General features: G+C 45.4%; 2 protein-coding genes across 2 annotated transcripts in view; both read left to right on the top strand.

Moving 5' to 3' along the window:
- LOC145343661 (putative oxidoreductase YjmC) overlaps nt 1-19,304 on the top strand; it is a 48,155-nt gene extending 28,851 nt beyond the window's left edge. The window contains exons 9-12 of the mRNA XM_080189829.1: nt 7,810-7,928; nt 13,466-13,561; nt 17,404-17,514; nt 18,806-19,304. Of these exons, the coding sequence (XP_080045955.1) occupies nt 7,810-7,928; nt 13,466-13,561; nt 17,404-17,514; nt 18,806-18,868 (389 nt within the window). The 3' untranslated portion in view covers nt 18,869-19,304. The remainder of the gene's footprint in view (nt 1-7,809; nt 7,929-13,465; nt 13,562-17,403; nt 17,515-18,805) is intronic.
- A 2,223-nt stretch (nt 19,305-21,527) lies between these two features.
- Nucleotides 21,528-27,301, top strand: LOC145344431 (cytochrome c oxidase subunit 8B, mitochondrial-like). Its single transcript, XM_080191568.1, has 2 exons — nt 21,528-21,812; nt 27,081-27,301. The coding sequence occupies exons 1-2, from the start codon at nt 21,690-21,692 to the stop codon at nt 27,189-27,191; spliced, it is 234 nt and encodes a 77-aa protein (XP_080047694.1). The 5' UTR covers nt 21,528-21,689; the 3' UTR covers nt 27,192-27,301.
- The last annotated feature ends 224 nt before the right edge of the window (nt 27,302-27,525 follow it).

Here is a 27,525-nt window from a genome sequence, read left to right as displayed (position 1 = left end):
CTAACGAGTACAAGCCCAGTTTATTCAGCCTCTCCTCATAGCTCAACCCCCTCAACTCCGGTATCAGCCTAGTAAACCTCCTCTGCACTCCCTCCAAGGCCAAAATATCTTTGCACAGGTGCGGCGCCCAAAAATGCACACAGTACTCCAGTTGCGGCCTCACCAATGCCCTATACAGCTGCAGCAAGACCTCCCTACTTTTATATTCAATCCCCCTCGCTATGAAGGCCAGCATCCCATTCGCCTTCCTGACCACCTGCTGCACCTGCAAGCTGGGTTTTTGCGACTCATGCACAAGGACCCCGAGGTCCCTCTGCACCGTCGCCTGCTGCAGTTTTTCGCCCCGTAAGTAATAGTCCTTCCTACCATTATTCCTACCAAAGTGGACCACCTCACACTTGCCAACATTAAATTCCATTTGCCATTTCCTGGCCCATTCGCCCAGCCTATCTAGATCCTTCTGCAGACTCTCCACACCCTCTGCACAATTTGCCGTTCCCCCAATCTTGGTGTCATCAGCAAATTTCGACACTCTACACTCGGTTCCCTCCTCCAGATCATCTATATAAATGGTAAAAAGCTGAGGCCCCAGCACCAACCCCTGGGGCACTCCACTAGTCACCATCCGCCAATCCGAATAGCACCCGTTGACCCCCACTCTCTGCCTCCTATTTGACAACCAATCCTCTATCCACGCTAACACCCTACCCCCAACTCCATGTCCCTCGACCTTCTGCAATAACCTCTTGTGAGGCACTTTGTCAAACGCCTTCTGAAAATCAAGAAAGACCACATCCACCGGCTCTCCTCTATCCACCGCCCTAGACACATCCTCATAGAACTCCAGTAAATTTGTCAGACACGACTTCCCTTTAATGAAACCTTGCTGCGTCTGCTCTATCAAGCAATTCCCTTCAAGATGCCTCGCAATTTCCTCCTTAGTGACAGATTCTAACATTTTACCTACCACAGACGTTAAACTAACCGGCCTATAATTCCCCGCCTTTTGCCTGGCACCCTTCTTAAACAACGGCGTAACATTAGCCGTTTTCCAATCATCTGGCACTTCCCCGGAATCCAGCGACGTTTGGAAAATAACCACCAAGGCATCCACTATCACCTCCGCCATTTCTTTCAGAACCCTCGGATGCATTCCATCCGGTCCTGGGGACTTGTCCACAATCAGCCCCTCCAGTCTGTCGAGCACCGCCTTTCTAGTAACAGTAATGTCATTAAGACCCTCCAGTCCTACCACCTTTCCATCGCTAACACCCGGCAAATTATTCACGTCCTCCTCCGTGAAGACAGAAACAAAAAAGTTATTCAAGACCTTAGCCATATCCCCATCCCCTACCACTAGGTCCCCTTTCTCATCCTCTAAAGGACCAACATTCACCCTAGCCAGCCTCTTCCTTTTTATATATTTATAAAAACTCTTGCTATCCTTTTTTATATTAAGCGCTAGCCCAGCTTCATAGTTTCTCCTACCCTTCCTTATCAACTTCTTTGTCAATCTTTGTTGACATTTAAACCTCTCCCAATCCTCTTCTCGCCCACTACTCTTAGCTACTCTAAATTCCTCCGCTTTTAGTTTAACACTTTCCTTCACCTCCTTCGTTATCCACGGCTTATTACCTCTCCTCCTACTATCCTTTTTGACCATCGGAATAAATTTCCGTTGAGCACCAAGAAAGATCTCCTTAAAGCTCCTCCACTGCTCCTCAACAGACCCTCCCTCCAACGCGCTCTCCCAGTCCACATTCGCCAATTCTTCTCTCATCCTACCGTATTCCCCTCTATTCAAACAAAGGACGCGTGTCCGGGAACCCACTTTCTCCTCCTCCATCTGCACCAGAAACTCCACCATACAATGATCACTCTCCCCAAGAGGATCCTTCACCACAAGGTCCCTAATTCTACCCGCTTCATTACATAGCACCAGATCCAAGATAGCTCGCTCCCTCGTCGGCTCCAACACACACTGTTCGAGGAAACTATCCCGGCAGCATTCCAAGAACTCTTCCTCGAGCCCCCCACATCCAACATGGGTCGACCAATCAATATGCAGATTGAAATCCCCCATAACTACAGCCGTCCCATTCCTGCACGCCGCACTTATTTGCACGTTAACAGCCCGCCCCATCTCCAGATCATTATTCGGGGGCCTATAGACGACACCCACCAGCGTCTTCCTCCCTTTGCTGTTCCTAATCTCCACCCACAACGATTCCACCCTCTGCTCCTTGGCTCCAATATCATCCCTTGCTACCACCGTGATGCTATCCTTAATCAGCAGAGCTACGCCACCCCCTCTTTCCTCCTGCCTATCCTTCCTAAACACTTGATAGCCCTGTACATTCAGCTCCCAGTCCCTGTCACCCTGCAGCCACGTCTCTGTAATGGCCACCAGATCGTATCCATTTGTGTCGATCTGCGCCATCAGCTCATCCACTTTATTCCGAATGCTTCGTGCATTCAGATAAAGTGCTTTCATCCCAGCCTTCACCTGGACGCTATTTGCCGCAACGCCACCAACTATACTCACGCCCCCTACTCCCTCTATTATTGGGACATCCTCGGCCTCTTCCCTTACATGTACACTCTCCTTAACTTTAGACCTCGTAAGGTCACCTACCCTCGCACCCTCCCCCCCCCTAATTAGTTTAAAGCCCTGTCTACAGTCCTCTTTACTCGATTCGCCAGCACTCTGGTCCCAGCACGGTTCAGACCAACCCCATCCCGCCCGAACAGGTCCCACCTACCCCAATACTGGTGCCAATGCCCCATAAATTCAAACCCATTCCTCCCACACCAATCCCTGAGCCACCCATTCACTTCCTTAATCCTGTCAACCCTACGCCCATCTGCACACGGTTCAGGCAGTAGCCCAGAGATAACCACCTTGTCGGTTCTACTTTTTAATTCCATTCCCAGCTTTTCATTCTCCCTCCCCAGATCCTCAGTCTGCATTTTGCTTACGTCGCCGGCACCCACATGAACCACAACGACCGGATTCTCACCCTCCCACTCCAGGTTCCTCTGCAGCCCAGCGGCGACATCCCGGACCTGAGCACCAGGCAGACAACACACCCTTCTGTGCACTTTGTCATTGTGACAAAGGACAGTGTCAATACCCTTCACCCCACTATCCCCAATCACTACTACGTTCCTTTTCCCTTTCTCTTTGCCTATGTCCTGCTGCAGCACTGTACCGTGTGCAGCTTGCTCACCAACCTCACCTGCCTCGTTCTCGTCCAGCCTGGAAGCAAGAACCTCAAACCTGTTATGCAGATTAAGAGGCTGAGGCCTCCGCTCCTCACCCCCTTTCCTCCTCCCAGCAGCCCCCTCTTGTCCCTGACCCTTAGAGTTAGCCAGTCTAGGCGGGGTGGATGTCACTTGCACCCCATTGACAATGGCACCCTCTCTCCCCTTGATGAGCCTCAGTGTCTGTAGCTCAGAGGCCAGCTCATTTACCCTGAGCTGGAGCTCCTCCAGCAACCTGCACTTACTGCCGACATGGTCACTGGGATGAACCCTAGGGTCCACCAGTTCCCACATCATACAGAAACCACACATCACATGCCCCTCCATTATTCACTGTAGTAGTTTTGAAAAAATTTTTTTTGTTTTTTTTGTTTTTCAAACGAACTCACCTGGCCTTTTTTCCTTCCAGCCCTTTTTGATATTAAGCCCTAGTAGCTCACTCTGCTTCCCACTCACTCCGCTGCCCGCTCAGACGCTGCCCGCTGTCTACACCAGGCCTCCTTTTAAACCTGGCGCTGATTTAAAGCTGATGGCCCACAACTGCCTGCTAACCACTCCCTCAGAATTCTTAAAGCAGTAAATACAATAAATAAATGCTTTAAACAGTTCTACAAAGAACAAAGTGCTTTAAACTTATTTTAAACAGGTTTTTAACAGGTAAAATCTTAGCTCTCTCTCTGCTCCTTCACTCGTCTGCTCCAGCAAACAATGGAAGGCTTCACCTTGTATCCCATCACTGGAATATTTCCCTGTACCTGCTGTACCCCATCACTGAGGTATTCTCCTGTATCTGCTATACCCCATCTCTAGGGTATTATCCTGTATCTGTTATAGTTCATCACTAGGGTATTCTACTATACCCCTGTTGTACCTCATCACTGGGGTATTCTACTATACCCCTTTACCCCATCACTGATGTATTGTTCCTGTACCTCACTACAGAATCAGCTCTCAGACACTTTCTTCCCTATTTGAAAATTCCAAAGTTTGATATTAGTCTTGGTTAGGATGCAAGGGAGTTAACATAAAAAAAATCAAGGTCAAGGGGCCTTGGGTGACCGTCCGTGTGGAGTTTGCACATTTTCTTTGTTCAGCATGGGTTTTCCCCGAGTGCTCCAGTTTTCCCCCACAGTCCAAAAATGAGCGGATTACATTGATTGGCCCGTGTTAAATTTCCCCTTAGCTGTCCCAGGATGCGTAGGTTAGGGAATTAGCAGGGTAAATATGTAGGGTTACAAGGATAGGGCCTGGCTCTGTTGGAGAGTCGATGCAGACTCAACAGGCTGAATGGCCTCCTTCTGCATGCAGGGATTTTATGATTCAAATGGGAAAGAGATTCAGGCAAGAGTGAAATATTCTGTGAATTTGCAGTTGTCTGGTGTGTTGCTGCTTCCCAAAACCAATTCCACCCCTGGTATTTCCCCATAGTTCAAAACCTGACCCTGGAGATGAAATGCATGTCTCCTCGAAGCATTATACCCAGTGTTTGCATGTCTTCCACTGTTTAGTGATGATAAGTGGATAGGGTGCTTAAGGTGTGTCTGACCAGAACTGGACATAGTGTTCAAGATACATTTGACCAATACTGGGTAGTTTACACTTTGCACATTGGCCCTGGATAAACCACTCAGCTATGGTATCGTTCCCCCTAGGGTACCCTCTTCATTTACAACACTGATGGGGTTGTTTGAAAGGAAATCATGCTTAACAAATCTATTGGAATATAAAAGGGAAATCATCCTTGCCAAATCTATTGGAATACATACTGGAATTCTTCAAGGATGTAACTAGTGGAGTTGATGAAGGGAAGCCAGTATATGTGGTTACTCAGACTTTCAGAAGGCTTCCAAGGTCACACATAAGAGATTATTGTGTAAAATTAAAGCTCATGCGATTGGGGGTAGTGCCCTGAGATGGATAGAACACTGTTGGAAGACAGGAAATATAGAGTAGGAATAAACGCGTCTCTTTCCAAGTGGCAGGCAGTATCTTGTGGGATATTGCAAGTATCAGTGCTGGGACCCTAGCTATTCACTATATATGTTAACAATTTGGATGAGGGTACTAAATGTAATATCACCAAATTTGCAGATGACTCAAAGCTGGATGGAAGGGTGAGCTATGGGGAGAATGCAAATCTTGTTGTGATTTGAACAAGTTGAGTGAATGGGCAAATGATTGGCAGGTGCAGTGTAATTTGGATAAATGTGTGGTTATCCACTTCAGTAGCAAAAATGGGAAGGCAGATTATTATTTGAATGGCCATAAATTAGGAGAGGGGAATGTGCAATGAGATCTGGGTGTCTTTGTACACTGATCACTGAAATTAAGAATGCAGGTGCAGCAGGCAGTAAAAAAGGCAAATGATATGTTGGCCTTTATGGTCAAAGGATTCAAGTACAGGAGCTGGGATGTTTTGATGCAAGTATACAAGGTCTTGGTGGGGTCACACCTGGAACATTGTGTGCAGCTTTGCTCTCCTTATCTGAGGAAAGATGTTCTTCCTCTTGAGGGAGTGCAGAGACGGTTTACCAGACTGATTCCTGGGATGGTGGGACTGACATATGAGGAGAGATTGAATCAATTAGGATTGTATTTGCTGGAGTTCAGAAGAATGAGGAGGATCTCATAGAAACCTATAAAATTCTAAGGGGACTGGACAAGGTAGGTGCAAAAAGGATATTTCTGATTAGAGGTGTCCAGAATCAGAGGTCACAGTCTGAGGATACAGGATAGACTGTTTAGGACAACGTTGAGGAGAGATTTCTTCATCCAGAGACTGGTTAGCCTGTGGAATTTGCTACCACAAAGTAGTGAGGCCAAACCATTGAACGTTTTCAAGAAGCAGTTAGATATGGGATTTGAGGTGGAGGGAATCGAAGGATATTGGGGGGAAGGCAGGTTCAGGCTGTTAGAATCATAGAAACCCTACAGTGCAGAAAGATGCCATTTAGCCCATCGAGACCACACTGACCACAATCCCACTCATGCCCTGCCCCCATATCCCTACATATTTACCAGCTAATCCCTCTAACCTACTCATCTCAGGACACTAAGGGGCAATTTTAGCATGGCCAATCAACCTAACCACACATTTTTGGACTGTGGGAGGAAACCGGAGCACCCAGAGGAAACCCACAAAGACACGAGGAGAACGTGCAAACTCCACTCCGACAGTGACCCAAGCCGGGAATCGAACTTAAGTCTCTGGAGCTGTTAAGCAGCAATGCTAACCACTGTGCTACCGAGCCACTTTCTCCAGCCTGCTGATTTTGCTGTTTAGTTGCAACTCACTCTCCATTCTCAGATATGCCATGGTGCTGCTTCTTCAACACTCACCACTGAGCTTGAATTGACTTCCTGGCTTGCTGGTGATGGGGGAGTGAGAGAGATGTTGGGAAGTAAGATTACAGATTGTCAACATGGTGGATTGCAATTCTGTTCCTGCTGATGCCCAGCAGTGCCTTATGGATGACTAGTTTTGAGCAGTTGGGTTAATCCCATTGGATGTAGAAGGCCCTCGGGTCAGAGATGAGGGTTCGTCTTCAAGAGCACTGTGTAATGGTCGCTTCTGCTAAACCCATCACAGGTGTAGATGGTGACAAGGTGGTTACTTCCAACTGTGAAGGACTCAAAACATTAACTCTATTTTCTCTCCCCACAGATGCTGCCAGAGCCGCTGAGTTTTTCCAGCATATTCTGTTTTGGTTGCTTCCTTGTGTTGGTTCTCTCACTACCTGCCACAATCCCAATCAAGATCTTTCAGGACTTGGGTTGCTGGTATTATTGCTGAGCCATTCCCATCCAGTGTGAATTCTGTGCCCTTAGTCCTTCCTTGAAGTTCTGTTCATCATTGTAGAGAACCAGTTTATCACATAAGAGGATCCAGTTGGTCATGCGGAGCAGAACGTAAGAAGAGATGAGTAATGCTCAGATTCTGTCAAGCTGTAACCAATCACTAGACGACTGTACTTGGGTAGTGAATGTGGAAGGCCATTCAGTGCAGACAAACCAATATCTACCGTTGATTAAAAATAAATAATTTGCGGCAGGGTAAAGTGGAATGTCTGGCTGATTTTTGCTTCCGTATTCCATGATACTGAGTTCTGTTGGAATCGCTGATTGCAGATTGGGCATATTCCCTCCTCAAGGCAATTAATCAACATTCACTCACATGGGTTTGGGTGTGAGCAATGGCAAGGTTGAGTGAGGTTCTGTTGGTGACCCTAGTGAGGGAATATCCTACTTCAAGAAGGAGGAGGGGGAGTGGATGGAAGGAACAGGACATTTGGAGGTGAAAAAAAAAGTAAGGAAGGAAGAGAATCCACTGGAGAGGAGACAAGGAGTTGAAAGCAGGAATGGGTGAGGGGAAAGGAGGAGGTGAGAAAAGCAGAGGTGAAAATACAAAGACATGGGTGGAGAAGAGAGAGAAAAAGGGAGGGACAGAGAGAAGGAAAGAAAGTTGTCTGAGCTGAACATTGTGATTGGCCGAGCGCTATGACTAGCTGAGTGATATTTGAGCTTAACGTTGTGTTGTATTTTCAGGTGGTTATAAGGGTTATGGACTGAGTCTGCTGGTGGAGATATTATGTGGCATGCTCACAGGATCTAACTACAGTACAAACATCCGTCGTTGGAAGGACACAGAAAAGGTGGCCAATCTGGTGAGGATTCTCTGTTGCTGCACTTAGTGACTGCACATCAAGTGTATCCTCATCCTGCTCCAAACTGAACTCATTGCTCCATTTCCCACTCCAGCTCACTCAGGGTAGAGATGTTTTGTCTTCATGAACATTGTGTATTGTTCACTTCTACTAAAGCTATCATATACGTTTAAGTTTGTGGCAAGAAGGTTACTTCCTTGTATTTGTTCTCTCACATCACCTGCCACAATCTCGGTCTACAATATTCAGGACTTGTATCATTGGTGTTATTACTGAGCCATCCCAACCAAAGTGGTTTCTGTTTCGTTAATGCTTTCTCCAAGTGCTATTCATTTTGGTACAGAACGAATTTTATAATTTGAGATGCTCATCAACACTATTACACTACTCCCTCCCTCACTCTCTCCCTTTCTTCCCTCCCTCCTTTATCTTCCTCATCAGGCTCTGAGCATCACCTGAGCCTGGAGGAAGTTGGGTGTGATTTAGTTTTCCACATTTATTTTGAGTATTATTAATTTTTATTTCCTTCCATCACTCTGTCTCCCTTTTCCTCACTCTCTTATTCTATGGAATCCCTACAGTGCTGAAATTGTCCATTCAGCCTATCAAGTCTACACTGACTCTCTAAAAGAGCACCTTACCCAGGCCCTCTCACCGTAACCCCAGTCAGCTATTTATCATGGCTAGTCTTCCTAACCCGCACATCTTTGGACTATGAGAGGAAACCAGAGCACCTAGCAGAAACCCACACAGACGCAAGGAGAACGTGCAAACTCCACAAAGTCACCCGAGTCTGAAATTGAATCTGGGCCCCTGGCGCTACGAGGTAGCAGTGCTAACCACTGTGTCACTGTGCTCCCCCTCCCGCACTCTCTCTCCCTTTCTCTCACCCTCTCTCTCTCATACTCTTCCTCAGTCTCACTCCTTCACTCTCCCTCACTTTCTCTACCTTGCTTTTGACTTCTTTCTTTCTCTCTCTTCATTTTCTTTCTCACCCCACCACCCTCTCCCTCATCCCCTTCTGTCACTTTCCTACTTCCCTGTTCTCTCACTCATTTTCTCTCTCTATTATCACTTTCTCCCCGCTTCTTCCTCAATCTACCCCCCACCATTCCCTTACTAGCATGAAATGCAGCTCACCATCTGACCAGAAAAGTTTTAGGGTCTTTAACCTCAATTCCAGCTTTGGAGAGAGACTTGACTCCAATTCTGAGCTGATGGCCTGTGAGAATGGTCCTTCTGGTTCCCTCTAGGACTGTGGACCCTCTTCTGGCTTCCTAACCTGCGGGAATTGTTCTGTGGATTATCTTTCTTTTGTGATTTCCACTTGCATTGAAAATTTGTATCTTGATTTGCCACAGTGACTGAGTGATTTTACAGAATGAACTACATTTTAGCAGTCCTATCGCCCTGTCTGTTGCAGGTTCTCAAGTGCATATGCCAGTGCTTGTTTTTAATGTATTTAAGATTTTTGCCTATATCGCCCTTTCAGGCAGTGAATTCCAGACCGCTGCACCTTCTGGGTGAATATGATACTCCTCAACTTCCCTTTGACCCTTCAACCAATTAGTTTAAGTCTTTGCCTCTGGTTATTAATCCCTCTGCTAATGAATATGGATTCTTCCAATCTACTCTATCTAGGCCTCTTATAATTTTCTAGACCTTAATTAAATCTTTGCACATCCTGCTCTGTTCCAAAGTAAACAATTCCAGCCAATCGAATTTTTTTGTCATAGTTAAAATGCTCCAGTCATGGCAATATACTCATTAATCTCCTCAGTTGAAATCACTTCCTATAATGCAGTCATGCAGTGTCCAGAATTGTATGCAGTAAACTAGCTGCAGTCTAACACTGCACCCCCCCACCCCCCATTCTTATATCCCAGGCCTCAATTAAAAAAGAAAAAATTTCTAGTGCCTTCTTAACCACCTGACTTCTGTCCTGCTATCTTCAGGGACCTATTGACTCGTGCTCCAAGGTTCCACTCTACACTCTCAGTATCTTACCATTTATCCTGCACTCCTATGCCTCGATTGCCATCCTCAGATCCACAATCTCATTCTTCTTTGGATTGAATTCCACTTATCACTTTTCTGCTCACCTGACCAATCCATTATATCTAGTTGCAATCTACAGCTTTCTTCCTCACTATCAACCACAAAACCAATTTTTGTACGATCACAAACATCTTGCTCATCCCTCCTAAATCTGAGTCTAAATCATTGATTGTATACCATGAAAAACAAAGGACCTGTGTAGCAAACCCTGTGGAACCCTATTGGAAACATGCTTCCAAGAACACAAGAAGTAGGAGCAGGGCTAGACCAGATGGCCATTGACCTTGTTCCACCTTTAGTATGAGATCTCTGATCTTGGGTTTCAACTCCACTTTCCGACCCACTCCCCAGACCCCTTGAGTCCCTGAGAGCCCAAAAATTTGTCTATCCCAGCCTTAAATGTATTCAACAATGGAGCACTCACAATTCACTGGGGTAGTGCATTTCAAAGATTCACAATCCTTTGAATGAAGTAATTTTTTCCAATTTCAGTCCTAAATGATTGACTACTTTCCTTTAACTGTGCCCTTGTGATTCCCTGATGAGCAGAGATAAACTCTAAAGTCCATCATATTTAGCCCTTTTAGAATTTTGTATGTGTCAATCAGATCATTTCTCATTCTTGTAAAAACCAAAGAACATAATCCCAATTCAATCAGCCTCTCGTTACAGGACAACCCCTTCATCCCAGAGATCTATTGAGTGAATTGTTGCTGTAATGCCTTGAATGCAAGTATATCCTTTCTTAAGTGCGGAGGCCAAAAATGCAAACAGCATTCCAAATGTAGTCCCACCAAAACCTTGCAAAATTGTAGTAGAATTTATTCCTGTACTCCAATCCCCTGCAATAAAAGCCACATGACATTTGCCTTCATAATTGCTTACTGAGCTTGCATGCTAACTTTTTCTACATTCATTGTATGAGCACATCCATGTTTTTTTGAACATAAACACAGATTTCTCACCTTTTAAAAGTAGATTGCTTTTCTATCTAGATTTTCACTGTTTCTATAGATTCAGAAAGGCTGCTCCCGCTGGTGAGGGAGTCCAGAACTAGGGGTATAGTTTGAGGATAAAGGATAAACCTTTTAGAACTTAGGACTACTCCTGCTACTAACTTTTATGTTCCTATGTGTCTAACCAAAGTGAATGACTTCACACTTTCCTATATTATACTCTATCTGCTATCTTGCTGTCCACTCACTTAATCTATCTGTATCTCCTTGAAGCTTCTCTCCTCTGTATAGTTTACCTTTCCACATAGCTACATATCATCAGCAAACTTAGGTACATTACTCTCTAGCTCTTTATCTAAGTCGTCAATATAGATTATAAATATGAGGCCTCAGTAAGTTTTTTTTCCATTTATTAGTGCCACAAGTAGGTTTACATTAAGACTGCAATGAACTTTCTATGAAAATCCCTCACTGATCCTTGTGGAACTTGACTATTCACTGCCTGCTAACTTGAAATTGCTACTTTATGCCCACTCTCTGCTTCTTATCCATTAACCAATCCTCTTTTCCATCCTATTCAAATCACAAAATCTCCGTCAGAACTTTAATTTTTGCATCCTGGCCAATTTTGGACCCAATTTCAGACTTTCCCTTGATTCCATGAGCATTTAATTACTAAACAATCTGTTCTGTGGAACCTTGTCAAAAGCCTTGCTAAAATCCATACTGACTAAATCAAACTGCTGCCCTCATCAACGCTCTTTTTTATCTCAAAGACTGTTATCAAGTTACTCAGACACAACCTTCCATTAATAAATTCATGCTAATTGTTCTTGCTTAATCTGTGCCCCTCTAAATTATGATTTAAACAAGTTCCGGCAATATCCAGACTTGGGCTGACAAGTAGCAGGTAACATATTCGCCACACAAATGACCATCATCAATAAGATACAATCTAACCACTGTCCCTTGACATTCAGTGGTATTACTATCACTGAATCTCCCACTGTCAACATCCTTGGGATTACCATCGATCAGAAACTCAACTGGACTCGCCACATTAACACAGTGGCTAAAGAACAGGTCAGAGGGTAGGAGTACTGCAGTGAGTAACTCACCTTCTGATTCCCCAAAGCCTCTCTACCATTTATAAGGCACAAGTCAGGAATATGATGGGATATTCCTCAATTGCCAGGATGGGTACAGCTCCAACAACACTCGAGAAGCTTGACACCATCCAGGACAAAGCAGCCCACTTGATTGGCACCATATCCACAAACATCCACTCACTCCACCACTGATGCTCAGTAGCAGCAGTGTGTACTATCTACAAGATGTGCTGCAGAAATTCACCAAAGATCCTTTGACAGTTAAGTCCATGCCCACTTCCATCTAGAAGGACAGAGAGATGGGAACACTACCACCAGCAAGTTCTCCTCCAAGCCACTTACCATCCTGACTTCGAAATACATTGGCGTTTCTTTGCAATCGCTGGGTCAAAATCCTAAAATTCCCCTCCTAGCAGGATTATGGGTCAACTGGACTGCAGCATTTCAAAAAGGCAGCTCACCACCATCATCTCAAGGATAACTAGAGATGGGCAATAAACGCTGGCCAGCCAGCAATGTCCATGTTCCATGATTAAATTTTAAAAAAACTGTGTCTTACATTTTTATTACAATAATTTTCCCAGCACTAGGTTAGATTGACTGGCCTGCAATTACTTGGGCTATTCTTTCCTCTCCTTTTAAACAATGGTATAACATTGGCAGTCCTCTGGCACCATACCAATGTCCAAAAAAGGGTTGGAAAATAATAGTCAAATTTCAGAGTTCATTTGTTGTCGATCCTGCTATAGGAGTGTGGGGGAATCTTTTACTATAGATTGACACCAGCAAAATGGAATAATCTGAGCATATCTGCCTGTTATGGCCAATCTTATAAGGTACCAGAAGGATCTGGCCAGAACATATTTGTGACTCCAGACAGAACACAGAGTTCGAATCTCCCACTGATTCCCACTTGCTGTGCTCCCACTTAGAGCACAGCAACAGCCTTAACTGCTGTGTGTAACTGTATATATGTCTGTGAGTGTTGTGTGCCATAGAGCCATTACAGCACAAAAGGAGGCCATTTGGCCCAGCAAGCCCAGACTGACTCTCTGTAGAACAATCCAGTCAACCTCCTTCTCCCACACTATCAAACCTGTAAATTTATTTCACTCAAGTGCCCATACAGTTTCCCTTTGGAATCATTTTTCAACTAGTTCCAGGGAATGTGTGTGTGCCTACATGTCTGTGTGTGTTCGTGTGTGTATGTACATCTGTCTGTCTGTGTGTATCTGTTTGAAGTTTTTGTTGCTCTCTGCTTTACTCCCAGCACTTGCCCAGTGCACTTCTCCTTTGGATATATTTATGTAACTATGTAATATACATCTGCAATGAAAATAAGAATTGATATTGTAGTGTTCAGTACGGCTGCAATCATTAACTCACAAATTTTTGTACTCTCCTTATCCTCCAGGGACAATGTTTCGTTGCCATTAATCCAGGCTGCTTTTCTCCAGGTTTTGAGACAAGGATGTCAGACTTACTTAAAATGCACAGAACACTAGAACCGGTGAGTATAACAGTTTAACTATTAATGGTGTTACAGACAGGAGAGAGATAAGCAAACTGCACTGACGTGAGAAAAAACCTTTCACGCAATGACTGGTTCGGGTCTGGACTGCACTGTCTGGAAGTATGGTGGAGGCAGGTTCAATTGAGCATTCAAGACGGCTTTAGATGATTATTTGAATAGAAGCAATGTGCGGGGCACAACTGAAAGGCTAAGAATTGGCACTAAGTCATGATGCTCATTTGGAAAGCCGATATAGATGCAATGGGCCAAATGGCCTCCTTCTTCGCCGTAACAATTCTGTGATTCTCAACGCCCATCTGTAAGTATTCGGTATTTTGAATTATTTTTAAAGTATGTTGTGGTGTGGTTTACCAATCCCTAGGTTTGCATGATCCAATTAATTAATAATTCACAGCAAACCCATGTTATGATTAACTCAGAAGGTTAGTTTATTTCATATATGTTTTTAAAAAAAGAGGAGTCTGCAACTTCCCATTCTACCCCAGACACGCGCATGTGCGTGTACACATAACTATGCACACAGAGTACAGGGGGAGATTTAGAGTACAAGAACCACATAAATTAATATTAATTCACATGATTTCCAGATTCTGAGAAGTCAAAGTCCAGAGAGTGTTTCCTTCTTGGTGGGGTGTTGTTCCAATGAGTTTCTTATTGGTGGTAACAATATGAAAATCCTTGAAATAAATGATGCTGCAGCACAATGGGCTTTCTTTAATTTAGTTTATTTATTAGTGTCACAAATAGGCTTGCATTAACATTGCAAAGAAGTTACTGTGAAAGTTACCTAGTTGCCACACTCTGCCGGCTGTTCGGGTACACTGGGGGAGAATTTATCATGGCCAGTGCACCTAACTAGCACATCTTTTGGACTGTGGGAGGAAACCGGAGCACCTGGAGGAAACCCACGCTGACATGAGGAGAATGTGCAAAATCCACACAGACAGTGACCCAAGATGGGAATTGAGCCCGGGTCCCTGGTGCTGTGAGACAGCAGTGCTAACCACTGTGCCAACGTGTCACCCTCTGTGCTTAGAGCACTTTAAAAAGTCTGACAACACCAGGTTTTAGTCCAACCTATTTATTTGATAATATACTCACAAGCTTTTGGGGTTAGCCCCTTCGTCAGGTGAATGGAGAGTTCTGGCCTCAGACAGAGCATATAAAGCACAGACAGTTTAGAGATTACTGACTAGAATGCGAATCCTTACACCTAACCTGCTGTTCAAGACCTGAAGTGGCTGATAATGTGAGTGGAAGGAGCACTGATCACAGTTTAAAGAGATGTGTATTGTCTCCAGACAGTACAGTAAGTGAGGTTTTGCAAACCCAGGCAAGTCACGGGGGTTACGGATAGTGCGACATGAACCCAAGATCCCTGTTGAGACCGTCCTCATGAGGAAAAAACATCCATCACTGCTGTGTTTCCTGCATGCAGCCAGTGTGGTATCCATTGGCTGCGTGCAGACTACCGTATGCCTTTTAATCCATGGGCTTCAACTTTACTGAGAAGTCTGTTACGTGGCAATTTAATGAAAGCCTTTTGAAAGTCCAGATATACTAAATCAACTGCATTATCTTCATCAATCATTGCTGTCAACTCATCAAAAACTGAAGTCAAATTAACAAGATAAGACTTTAACATCCTTGCTGGTTTTCTGTAATGTAGATTTGTCCAAGTGACTGTTAATTTTACCCCAGATTATAACTTCTAAAAGCTTTCCCATCAGCAAGGTTAAATTGACTGATCTCTAGTTTTTGGGCTTACTCTTACGGCCAACATTAATTCTCACACATATGGCCTATCTACCAACTCCCTTTATCATTTTAAACGATCGGGCCTTGTATTACTCTTCAAATCCCAAGAGAACACAAGCTGATTATGCAGCCTGTCCTTGTAACTTAACCCTTTAAGCAGCGGTATAATTCTAGTGAATCTGCATGGCACTCTTCCAAGCCCAATATGTCTTTCCTGAAGCTTGGAGCCCAGATCTGAAAAGCAGCCACTGCGTGTGGAGTCTGACTAAGGCTCTGTACAACTGGAGCATAATTTCCTCTTCTAATAAAACAGGAAATACTGTTAAAACAAGTTACATGGACTCAAAACATTAACTCTGCTTCTCTCTCCCCAGATGCTGGGTTTTCCAGCATTTTCTGTTTCTATTTCAGATTACCAGCATTCGCACTATTTTGCTTTTATTCCTCCTCTTTGTACTCCAAGTTCCTTGAGGGACCTTTTGGCTTGAGCTATTAAATCGAGACCCTCTTGGTTAGACATAAAAGATCCTACAACACCATTTTGAAGAACAGGGGAGTCATCCCCAGTGTCCTGTCCAATATTTATTCCTCAATCAGCATCACAAAAATAGATTGGCTGGGATTTTCCAGCCCTGCCATGGTGGGATGCGCTGCATCTTTCGTTAATCATTTTAATAAACACCTGGAATATCGTGTCTAATTTTGGGCATTGCACCTTAGGAAGGATGTCAAAGCCTTGAAGAAAATGCAGAGGAGATTTAGAAGAACGGTACCAGAAAGGGGTTATATGGAGATACTTAAGAATCTGAGAGTATTCTCTTCAGAGCAGAGTATGTTAAGGGATGATTTGATCACTTACTCTTACTTACTCCCTTCCCAGCAAGAGGGTCAGTAACCAAGGAACACATTTAAAGTGATTGGCAAAATAACCTGAGATGGCATAAAGAAACATGATTGTACACTGTGAGTTGTGGTCTGGAATGCACAAATACAAAAGTAACAGGAGAATGGGAACAATTGGATAGAGTGGCAAATGCCCACAATGGACCGAATGGCTTCCTGTAATGTGGCAGCCTATCATTCTACAAATCACTCGTGTAAAACTTTATCACATGTCTGGAAGACTGCACCAGAGATATTATCTGTATACCAGGTTAGTAACCTTAACAGGATTTACCAGATGTAACCAGCCTGATGTAAGTCCATGCTAACTCCAGTCAGCATGTGAATGTTCAAATGGTCAATCACTCCATCCCTGATGGTGATACAGTAAGAAGTCTCACAACACCAGGGTAACGTCCAACAGGTTTATTTGGTAGCAAATGCTACTAGCTTTCAGAACACTGCTCCTTCATCAGATAAATGGGAGTTCTGTTCACAAACAGGGCATATAAAGACATAAACACAATTTACAGACTAATGATTGGAATGTGAGTCTTTGCAGCTAATCAAGTCTTAAAGGTACAGACAATGTCTTGATTAGCTGCAAAAACTCGCATTCCAATCATTAGTCTGTAAATTGAGTTTGTGTCTTTTCTGCCCTGTTTGTGAACAGAACTCCCATTCACCTGACAAAGGAGCAGCACTCCAAAAGCTAATGGTGTTTGCTACCAAATAAACCTGTTGGACGTTAACATGGTGTTGTGAGACTTCTTATTGTGTTTTCCCCAGTCCAACGCTGGCATCTCCACATCCTGATGGTGGATTGCAGCCTTTTTAATTTCTGCTACAATTAATCAACTGTGTAAAGCTGTATTAGTCATGACTGGACTTATAATAAACTAAAATAACAAAGGAATGTTATGTTGAAATATTACAATCATGTTGTCAGGTGATGCAAAATCCGCCAGTGTAATATTCTTGTCAAAGTTTGACCCTCTGAGTTGTACTAATAACTGGCAAAGAGATAGCAGCTGGTGTCTCCTGAACATTTAACTGATTATTCCCATCTTCAGTTCTAACCAGCTGTTCTGTGGTGTGTTGAGTATGGGCTTTGGGTGATAATGTCTCAGTTTGCATTAAACTGTGTTAAACAGTGCAATGTGTTTAAACCCTCACAGAGTGAACCTAGCCTTCCTGTGCTGATCCCTGGAGATCCAGAAGCCCTTCACATGGCAGAATGTGACCGTTACAGTGCCATTCCCTATCACGTCAATGTCGTTGATCACATGGTGAGAGTCCGCCCACAGTTCAGCTGCTCTGTCAGTCAGTCAGTAAAAACCTGGAGTGCCAAACTTAGAAAGTCAAAGGGTGATTGAATTGATGGCAGGGGGCAGGCTGCCTACAAGGTGGTAGGAGGGAGGGACATTGGCTTTCAGTACTGTGGAACAACAAAGAAAAACTCTAAAATAGAGGATTAGCAACAAATGTAAATCATTAAAAATAGGAATACGCTCCACATTCCAGAATGCCGCGACACATCAAGAGATTAGAAATGAGCTAATGCTACACAAAGACTACAGGTGTAGTAGAATGAATAAACATGTGACAGTGTGCTAGACTTTGCATGTGTAAGGGCCTGTGTGTGACAAGGCACTGGATGTGACAAGGCCAGTATTTGATGGGGCCCGCATGTGATGAGAAACGTATGTGATGGGGCACTTGCGTGATAGAGCCAGCGTGATAGAGCTGTGACAACACCCACACGTGGTGGAGCCCATCTGTGACTGCACCCATGTGTAATAGGATCAACATGTATCAGGATAAATGTGATTGGAACCCATAGGTAATGGGAACAGTGTGTGATGGGATCCACATGTGCAGGGTCCATGTGTGACATGGACCATGTATGATGAGGCCTGTGTGTGCTGCGAACCACGTATTGCAAGACCAATGTGTGACAGGACCCATGCATAATGGGCTCTGTGTGTAATGGAACAGTTTTTGATGGGAACTATATGATGGGGATCACGTATGAAGAGCTCACCAATGATGAGATCACATGTGATAGGGCCTGCATGTGACAGGGTCCCACAGCATCACATACCATCCACAGGCCCTGTCAAATATGGGACTGTGTTTGGGGCTCATGTGTGATAGGAACATTGTTTGATGGCAATATCGTGTGACAGGGACCACATATTACAAGATCCACATGAACAAGGCCAGCATGTGACAGGGTCTAAATGTAACAGGACTATCATGTGACAGGGCCTGCGTATGACAGGATCCACGTGCAACAGGTCCCACATGTGATAGGGTTCACATGTGACAGGACCGGCATATGATCAGGCTTATGCAGACAAGGTCATGCAGATGTTTACTGTAACAAATCAGTAATTATTCTGTTTAGTTTTTGATCAATTAATATTTGACGTGTCAGGATAGGTGTGATTGGAACCCATAGGTGATCGGAACAGTGTGTGACTAGGAAGGTGTGTCCTTCAGACAAAGTCCAGTATTGTGGTCCCATTGCTTTAATCACTTTTTTTTTCCTGGTACTAACATTCATTATTTTTCCAGAACTCTGTCGCGAAGGAGCTTGGAGTCAAGTTGCTCCCAACTGATCACACAATCGACCCTTGAACACTCAATTGTGGAAGCTGCACAGGCATCAAAAACCAAGAGTGGGTTCAGGACACACGAAACACTCCTGGACATGTAGTTTGCATTTTAGCTCGAAGTTCAGTGTTGCAATTTAAATTAAGTGGAGGTATTCTTTTAACTTGTTTAAACCAGGGATTAAGATGTTTCATCCATTAAAACATTCTGCTGCAGCAGGACACCGGGGACAGACAAAGGAATTTTCATTGTTCTCTGTTGTCCCTTGCAAGATTGTGTGCATGAGGGTGAGTGAAGTTCAGCAGTGAGGTGTCCTCAAGCCTGAACTCTCATTAGGGTGGTTCGCAGGAGGTAACCTCCAGCACATGAATAAGTGGGGACAGCAGACGTTTGGGAGTTGATTGATATTTTATAGCTGTGGCAATGTTTGAATGCAAATCATTTTAATGGAGGTATTTTATTCTGGGATTGGGATGTGTAACACTACAGTGAAATTAAAATTTCTACATTTTTAATAAAGGCTTTTGCTCGTAGCCCTTAATTGTTCTTGCCTCACTGAAGGGAGTTTATCAGCTTAAGCTCAGACTGTAGCAAAAAATCAATAGTGACAGTCCCGGTGGAGGAGGAGGGACCACTGCACTATCAGAGGGTCAGTACTGAGGGAGTGCTGCATTGTCAGAGAGTCAGGACTGAAGGAACACTGCACTGTCAGACGGTCAATACTGAGGGAATGCTTCACTATCAGAGGATCAGTACTGAGGGAGCGCAACACTGTCAGAGATTCAGGACTGAAGGAGCACTGCACTGTCAGAGGGTCAGAGTACTGAGGGGGTGCTGCACTGTCACAGAGTCAGGACTGAGTGAGCATTACATTTGTCACAGTATCAGTGGTGAGAGAGCATTGCACTTGTCAGAGAAATAGGACTGAGGCAGCGCTGCACTCTGAGGGTCAGTGCTGAGGGAGCGCTGCACTGTCAGAGACTCAGGACTGAGGCAGCACTGCACTGTCAGAGGGTCAAGGCTGAGGGAGCGCTGCGCTGTCAAAGGATCAGTACTCAGAGCACTGCACTGTCCGAAAGTTAGTACTGGGGGACACTGCACTGTCAGAGGGTCAGTAGCGAGGGAGCATCACACTGTCAGAGGGTCAGTAGTGAGGGAGCGCTGCATTATCAGAGGGTCAGTACTGGGGGGTGCTGCACTATCAGATAGGTTGCACTGAAGGAGTGCTGCATTGCCAGAAGGGCAATGCTGAGGGAATACTGAATGTCAGAGAGGATGAACTTATGAAGAAGCTGTTAAAGGAAAATAATGAGGCCCTTCATGGGAAGATACTGTGCATCAACTTGTGCTACCAAATAAACCTGTTGGACTTTAACCTGGTGTTGAGACTTCTTACTGTGCTTACCCCAGTCCAATGCCAGCATCTCCATATCATGGCTACCATCAACATTGCAAACTGTCAGCTCCAAGCGGAGAGAATCTCCAAAAAGATGGTGCACATAAACACAGACATCAACTTTCTACAAAGAATGCAAGAAAGCAGACAAAATATTGAAAGAACTACAGATCATGAACCCACTCAGGTCAACCTATAACAAAAACTACACTGAGAGATTTTACAGTCGCACGTCTCTCACACCTCAACCACCTCATACACTAGAGCAGACACTCACCTGAAGAAGGAGCGACACTCCGAAAGCTTGTGCTACCAAATAAACCTGTTGGATTTTAACCTGTCTACATCAACAGGGATGAAGTGGAAATGGTCGAAAGCTTCAAATTTTTAGGTGTCCTGATCATCAACAACCTGTCCTGGTCCCTCCATGCCGACACTACGGTTAAGAAAGCCCACCAATGCCTCTACTTTCTCAGAAGACTAAGGAAATTTTGCATGTTGGCTATGACTCTCACCAACTTTTACAGATGCACCATAGAAAGCATTCTTTCTGGTTGTATCACAGCTAAGTATCAGTCCTGCGCTGCCCAAGACCGTAAGAAACTACAAAAAGTCATGAATGTAGCCCAATTCATCACGCAAACCAGCCTCCCATCCATTGACTCTGTCTACATTTTCCACTGCCTTAGCAAAGCAGCCAGCATAATTAAGGACCCCACGCATCCCGAACATTCTCTCTTCCACCTTCTTCCATCAGGAAAGAGATACAAGAGTCTGAGGTCACGTACCAACCTACTCAACAACAGCTTCTTCTGCACTCTCCGGTTACTTTCTCTATGAACGGTATGCCTTGTCTGTATAGCGCAAGAAACAAAACTTTTCATTTTATTAGGAATACAAATCAAATCGAACAGGCGCCGGAATGTGGCGACTAGTGGATCCTTAGGGTAACTTAATTGCCCTGTTAATAATGTAAGCTTACTTGTGACACTAATAAATAACTGTGGTGAAAATACTTCATTGGCTGAAAATGTAGTTGGACTATGAGAACTCCCAGAGAGGGTTATTTATTCTTAATAAAGACGTTTAAAATTCGCGGAATTTATTCCCGGTGATTTTTCTATTCCCAATGAGGTGTTTACTCTCAGGTTGTGGCATTTGTTATTTTCAATTAGGAGATTATCCTCAATGAATGGAGTTTTTTTCCCCCAGTGAAAGGGGTTTATTTCTCAACGGGAGGCGGTGGGGGTGGGGGGTGTTATTTTCAGTTGGGGGGTTGTTATTTTCAGTTAGGTGGGTAGCTCCTGTGGGTTGGTCGCTCCCAGTTGAGCCGCGGCTACTTGTTGCCTGCACCCAGTCAATGCGAATTAGCTCCACTTCTGAAGGTCATTCAGCTGCAAGCCGGACCCGTACCGCTTTTCCGAGAGACGTGCGCTTGTTGTAGGGGAGATGCAGGGATTGAGTCGCCCCCTGTTCCGGGGGCTCCGCTTCCTGATCACCCAAACGCAGCATCAGCTCATGCCCAGGGCGAGGATCGCGTCCAAACCCGCGAAGGAACAGCTGACAATCGCGGTGAGTGACTGCAAAGCAACCCAGGGTCCGGAGCCAGGGGAAACACAGACAGAGGCAGAGCGAGGAGAGAGAGAGGGAATAGGGGATAGAGAGAATGGAGGCAGAGTGCGGGGGGAGAATGGGGTCAGTGAGTGCGGATACAGTGGCTGAGTGGTCAGAGTGGGGGGCGTTAGAGAGTGAGGGGGCCAGTGAGTGATGGTCAGACTGAGAAGATAGTTTAAAGTTTATTTATCAGTGTCACAAGTAGGCTTACATTAACACTGCAATGAAGCTACTGTGAAAATCGCCCAGTCACCAGACTCTGGCACCTATTCGGGTACATTGAGGGAGAATTTAGAATGGCTAATGCACCAACCAGCAAGTCTTTCGGACTGTGGGAGGAAACCAGAGAACCCAGAAGAAACCCATGGGGAGAAAATGCAAACTCCGCACAGACAGTGACCCAAGCCGGGAATCGAACCCAGGTCCCTAATGCTGTTTGGCAGTGGTGCTAACCAATGTGTCACCCTTAGTGTGTGTCAGAATGAGGGATTAGAGAGTTGGGGGACAGTGAATTTACAGCTATTTACCATTTATATAGATGATCTGGAGGAGGGAACCGAGTGTATGGTGTCAAAATTTGCTGATGACACCAAGATTGGTGGAACCGCAAATTGCGCGGCGGGTGTGGAGAGTCTGCAGAAGGATCTAGATAGGCTGGGCGAATGGGCCAGGAACTGGCAAATGGAATTTAATGTTGGCAAGTGCGAGGTGGTCCACTTTGGTAGGAATAATGGTAGGAAGGACTATTACTTACGTGGCGAAAAACTGCAACAGGCGACGGTGCAGAGGGACCTCGGGGTCCTTGTGCATGAGTCGCAAAAACCCAGCCTGCAGGTGCAGCAGGTGGTCAGGAAGGCGAATGGGATGCTGGCCTTCATAGCGAGGGGGATTGAATATAAAAGTAGGGAGGTCTTGCTGCGGCTATATAGGGAATTGGTGAGGCCGCAGCTGGAGTACTGTGTGCAGTTTTGGGCGCCGTACTTACGCAAGGATATTTTGGCCTTGGAGGGAGTGCAGAGGAGGTTTACTAGGCTGATGTCGGAGTTGAGGGGGTTGAACTATGAGGAGAGGCTGAATAAACTAGGCTTGTACTCGTTAGAGTTTAGAAGAATGAGGGGAGATCTCATTGAGACGTATAAGATGATGAATGGGATGGATAGGATAGAGGTGGAGAGGCTCTTCCCGCTCAGAAAGGACAGTAGGACTAGGGGGCACAGCCTCAAGGTAAAGGGGGGGCGGTTTAGAACGGAGTTGAGGAAGAACTTCTTCACTCAAAGGGTGGTGAATCTCTGGAATTCTCTGCCCGTTGAAGTGGTGGAGGCTGCCTCGCTAAATATTTTTAAGACGTGGGTTGATGGGTTTTTGATAAGAGAGGGGATTAAGGGTTATGGGGAGAGGGCGGGAGTGTGGAACTGAGCCACGACAGATCAGCCATGATCTTATTGAATGGCGGGGCAGGCTCGAAGGGCTAGATGGCCTACTCCTGCTCCTATTTCTTATTATGTTCTTATTATTATGAATGAAGGGGCAGAGTGAGGGCCAGAGTGAAGAGACAGTCAGAATGAGAGGTTAGAGAGTGAGGGAGCCAGTGAGTAAGGGGGTCAATGAGTGAGGGACAGTGAAGAGACAGCGTGTGTGAGTGATCAGAATAGGGGGCCTATGAATGAAGGGTCAGTGAGGGGATAGTGAATGAGGAGTGTGAGTGGGGATCACTGAGGGATCAGAGAGTGAATGAGAGGAAATGGGACTTAGGGGCACTTGTGCATGAAAGACAGCTAGAACGCGGGAGCAGCAGGTAATCAGGAAGGCTCATGGAATGTTGGCCTTTATTTCAAGTAGGTTGGAGTATAACAGTCTTGTCTTCCTGCAACTGCACATCTAGTGAGACAGCATCTGGAGCACTGTGAGCAGTCCCTTATTTAAGGAAAGATATTGCATTGGAGGTAGTTCAGAGAAGATTCACTAGGATGTTCCCAGGTATGGAGGGTTTGCCTGATGAGGAAAGCTTTAACAGGTTGGGACTTTACTCACTGGAATTTGGAAGAACGGGATGTGATCCCGTTGAAACATATAGGATTCTTCAGAAGCTTGACAGGCTAAATGCTGAGAGAATGGTTCCTCTCAAGGGAGAGTCGAGGACCAGACTGCATAGTGTAAGAATAAAGGGGCGCCAATTTAAGACAGAGCTGAGGAGGAATTTATTTTTTTAAAAGGGTTGTGGGTCTTTGGAACTCCTTGCCATAGAGAGCTGTCGGGACAGAGGCCTTGTGTACATTTAAGGCTGAGATAGTCAGATTTTTAATCAGTGAGGTACTCAAGGATTACGGGGAAAGGCAAGAAAGCAGATGTGAGGAATGTTGGATCAACCATGATCCTATTGAACGGTGGAGCAGGTTCAAGGGATCGAACAGCCTACTGTTGTTACTATTTCTTATGGTTTTAAGGTCAGTGTGTGAAGGTCAGAGTGATAGGTCAGTGAGTGAGGGCCAATGAGTGAAGGTCAGCGAGTGACAGGTCAGTGAGTGAGGGCCCACGACTGAAAGGCACTGAGTGAGGGTTAGCAAGAGAGGGCCCACGACTGAAAGACAGTGAGTGAGGGTCAGTGAGTGAGGGTCAGTGAGGGTCAGTGAGTGAGGGTCAGTGAGTGATGGGTCAGTGGGTGAGGGTCAGTGAGTAATGGTCAGTGAGTGAGGGTCAGTGAGTGAGGGTCAGTGAGTGAGGGTCAGTGAGTGAGGGTCAGTGAGTGAGGGTCAGTGAGTGAGGGCCAATGAGTGAAGGTCAGCGAGTGACAGGTCAGTGAGTGAGGGCCCGTGACTGAAAGGCACTGAGTGAGGGTTAGCAAGAGAGGGCCCACGACTGAAAGACAGTGAGTGAGGGTCAGTGAGTGAGGGTCAGTGAGGGTCAGTGAGTGAGGGTCAGTGAGTGATGGGTCAGTGGGTGAGGGTCAGTGAGTGATGGTCAGTGAGTGATGGTCAGTGAGTGAGGGTCAGTGAGTGAGGGTCAGTGAGTGAGGGTCAGTGAGTGATGGGTCAGTGGGTGAGGGTCAGCGACTGAGGGTCAGTGAGTGAATGTGGGGTTGAGTGAGTGACAGTTAGTGAGAGTGGGTTTCAATTTGAGTGTTTGTGTAAACTCCATCAGGACAGTTTGAGGACAGGCCATTGGTTTGTTTTATAACCAGTTGGTCCAAAGTATATAAGAACATAAGAACATAAGAAATAGGAGCAGGAGTAGGCCATCTAGCCCTTTGAGCCTGCCCCGCCATTCAATAAGATCATGGCTGATCTGTCGTGGCTCAGTTCCACTTTCCCGCCCTCTCCCCATAACCCTTAATCCCCTCTCTTATCAAAAACCCATCAACCCACGTCTTAAAAATATTTAGCGAGGCAGCCTCCACCACTTCAACGGGCAGAGAATTCCAGAGATTCACCACCCTTTGAGTGAAGAAGTTCCTCCTCAACTCTGTTCTAAACCACCCCCCCTTTATCTTGAGGCTGTGCCCCCTAGTCCTACTGTCCTTTCTGAGCGGGAAGAGCCTCTCCACCTCTATCCTATCCATCCTATTCATCATCTTATACGTCTCAATGAGATCTCCCCTCATTCTTCCAAACTCTAACGAGTACAAGCCTAGTTTATTCAGCCTCTCCTCATAGTTCAACCCCCTCAACTCCGGTATCAGCCTAGTAAACCTCCTCTGCACTCCCTCCAAGGCCAAAATATCTTTGCGCAGGTGCGGCGCCCAAAACTGCACACAGTACTCCAGCTGCGGCCTCACCAATGCCCTATACAGCTGCAGCAAGACCTCCCTACTTTTATATTCAATCCCCTTCGCTATGAAGGCCAGCATCCCATTCGCCTTCCTGACCACATGCTGCACCTGCAAGCTGGGTTTTTGCGACTCATGCACAAGGACCCCGAGGTCCCTCTGCACCGTCGCCTGCTGCAGTTTTTCGCCACGTAAGTAATAGTCCATCGAACTAGTAATAGTATAGAATAGTAATATCGAACATCTCAGGAGAAGTCTGGAGTAGAACCCAAGCAGGGAGTGTGTGAGAGGTATCAGACACACTGGGGATGATCATACCGGCTTGTCCCACCGGTTAACGCAAGATCGCGTGAGAGGCGGAAAATTGGGTTCGCGCCCAGTTTTTCATCTTTTGTGACATTATCGGGCTTGGATTCCAATAAGATCAACCTTGCACCTGGGAAGGGCATGACACTGACTAGAACATTTAAATCTATTTAAATGAAGATTTAAATTTTATTAGTGAGCCCGGGACACAATTGTCTGGGCTCACTTGCCTTAGTGGCCTCATATTATAACGGATCGCATATGGTCCCCTTGCTGGTGAAGGTAATCACCACTAAGATCACATTGGTGGGGCCTGAGGGGGTGGGACCTAATGGGAAGGGGTGGGACCTGTTGGTTGAGCTGACCATCAGCTCGAACCGAGCTGGAAGAGGAGTGCGGGTGTGTGCGATCGGCCAGGGGCAGGGGGTGATATCCAAGGAAGTGGGAGAGGTCAAACAGCTGGGGAGGATAGTGATCGGTGTGGGAGGGAGACATTCAGGGGATGGAGGGGATGAGGGGTTTACACAGAACAGAAAGATGCATACATGCGCAATTGGACTTTTGGGTGAGCTTAGGCCCCACCCATTCCCCCTACTGGCATGAAACAGATCGTGCATCATTTTTAGCACTAAATGGCGCAAGATTTCATTTGTGGCCTTGCCAGAGAAATGGATCTGAAACTCTGCCATTTTCACACTGATTCAGCACTTAGGACTTTTTTTGGTAAGATTGCCCCACTGAATCTAAGTGCTCGCATCTGCTAAATCAGGGAGAGCCTCACAGACAGGGGCTTTCTGGAACTTCACCAAAAGATGTTTATTTACACAAGTAAAGTATTAACTTTGGAAATGTCAAGTAAGCTCAGTTAATGGAAAATGCTCCATTCAAATTCTGTACTGGCCATTGGCTCAATGAATGTCTCTCTCTTTCTCTCTCTCTGCATCAGGGGGTTATGGGTAAAGCTCCACTCCAGAACTCTAAGCACAAAAATCTATATTGCTGCTCTCAGTGCAATGCGCCCTGCTGCACTGTCGGAGGGGACATGCTGAACAGTGGGAAGGATAATGAGTGAAGGAGCATTGAGTGAAGGTGACTTGAAGTTCCAGGCTTGAATGGGAGACAAGCAGCCTCACACCAGCTGTTGTTTTGTGTTACAGGAGCAGGCCATAGGCTTCTTTGTCCTGACATCTGTAATGATGGTACCTTCTAGTTGGATGCTCTCTCATCTGGAGGAGTACAAGCACAGACCAGAACCTACAAAGAGCTAAGACAGAGATTTACTCTGAACTCCTGTAATTGCCAAAGAATGGCCATCATGAGGTCATTACAATGTTGCTATGCTGACATGAATTTACTGATAAATACGTTTTAAACCATTCCAGAGATTCCACTGTCTTATTTTGTTGCGGCCATGAAGTGAATTTCAGAACTGATTTTACAAGGTATTTAAACAGGATTGATAACACACCTAGGGGTAAATTCAAGGTAAGGGCAATGTTCCCTTCTATTAATTGTAAACATGGGAACCATATTCCACTATCCCTCCTTTCCTTTGCTTCTGGCTCCCCTTCTACCCTTTGGACCTTAACTTATTTGAAATTT

This window comes from Carcharhinus amblyrhynchos, chromosome 6 (assembly GCF_965287045.1).
Source record: "Carcharhinus amblyrhynchos chromosome 6, sCarAmb.v2.hapA, whole genome shotgun sequence".
In the NCBI taxonomy this organism is placed as follows: Eukaryota; Metazoa; Chordata; class Chondrichthyes; order Carcharhiniformes; family Carcharhinidae; genus Carcharhinus; species Carcharhinus amblyrhynchos.
This window is presented reverse-complemented; position numbering and strand designations above follow the sequence as displayed.

Coding starts and splice junctions, on each gene's coding strand:
- LOC145344431 (XM_080191568.1), top strand. CDS start 21,690: ATGCAGGGATTGAGTCGCCCCCTGTTCCGGGGGCTCCGCTTCCTGATC. Junction 21,813..27,080: donor AGGAACAGCTGACAATCGCG/GTGAGTGACTGC, acceptor TTTGTGTTACAG/GAGCAGGCCATAGGCTTCTT.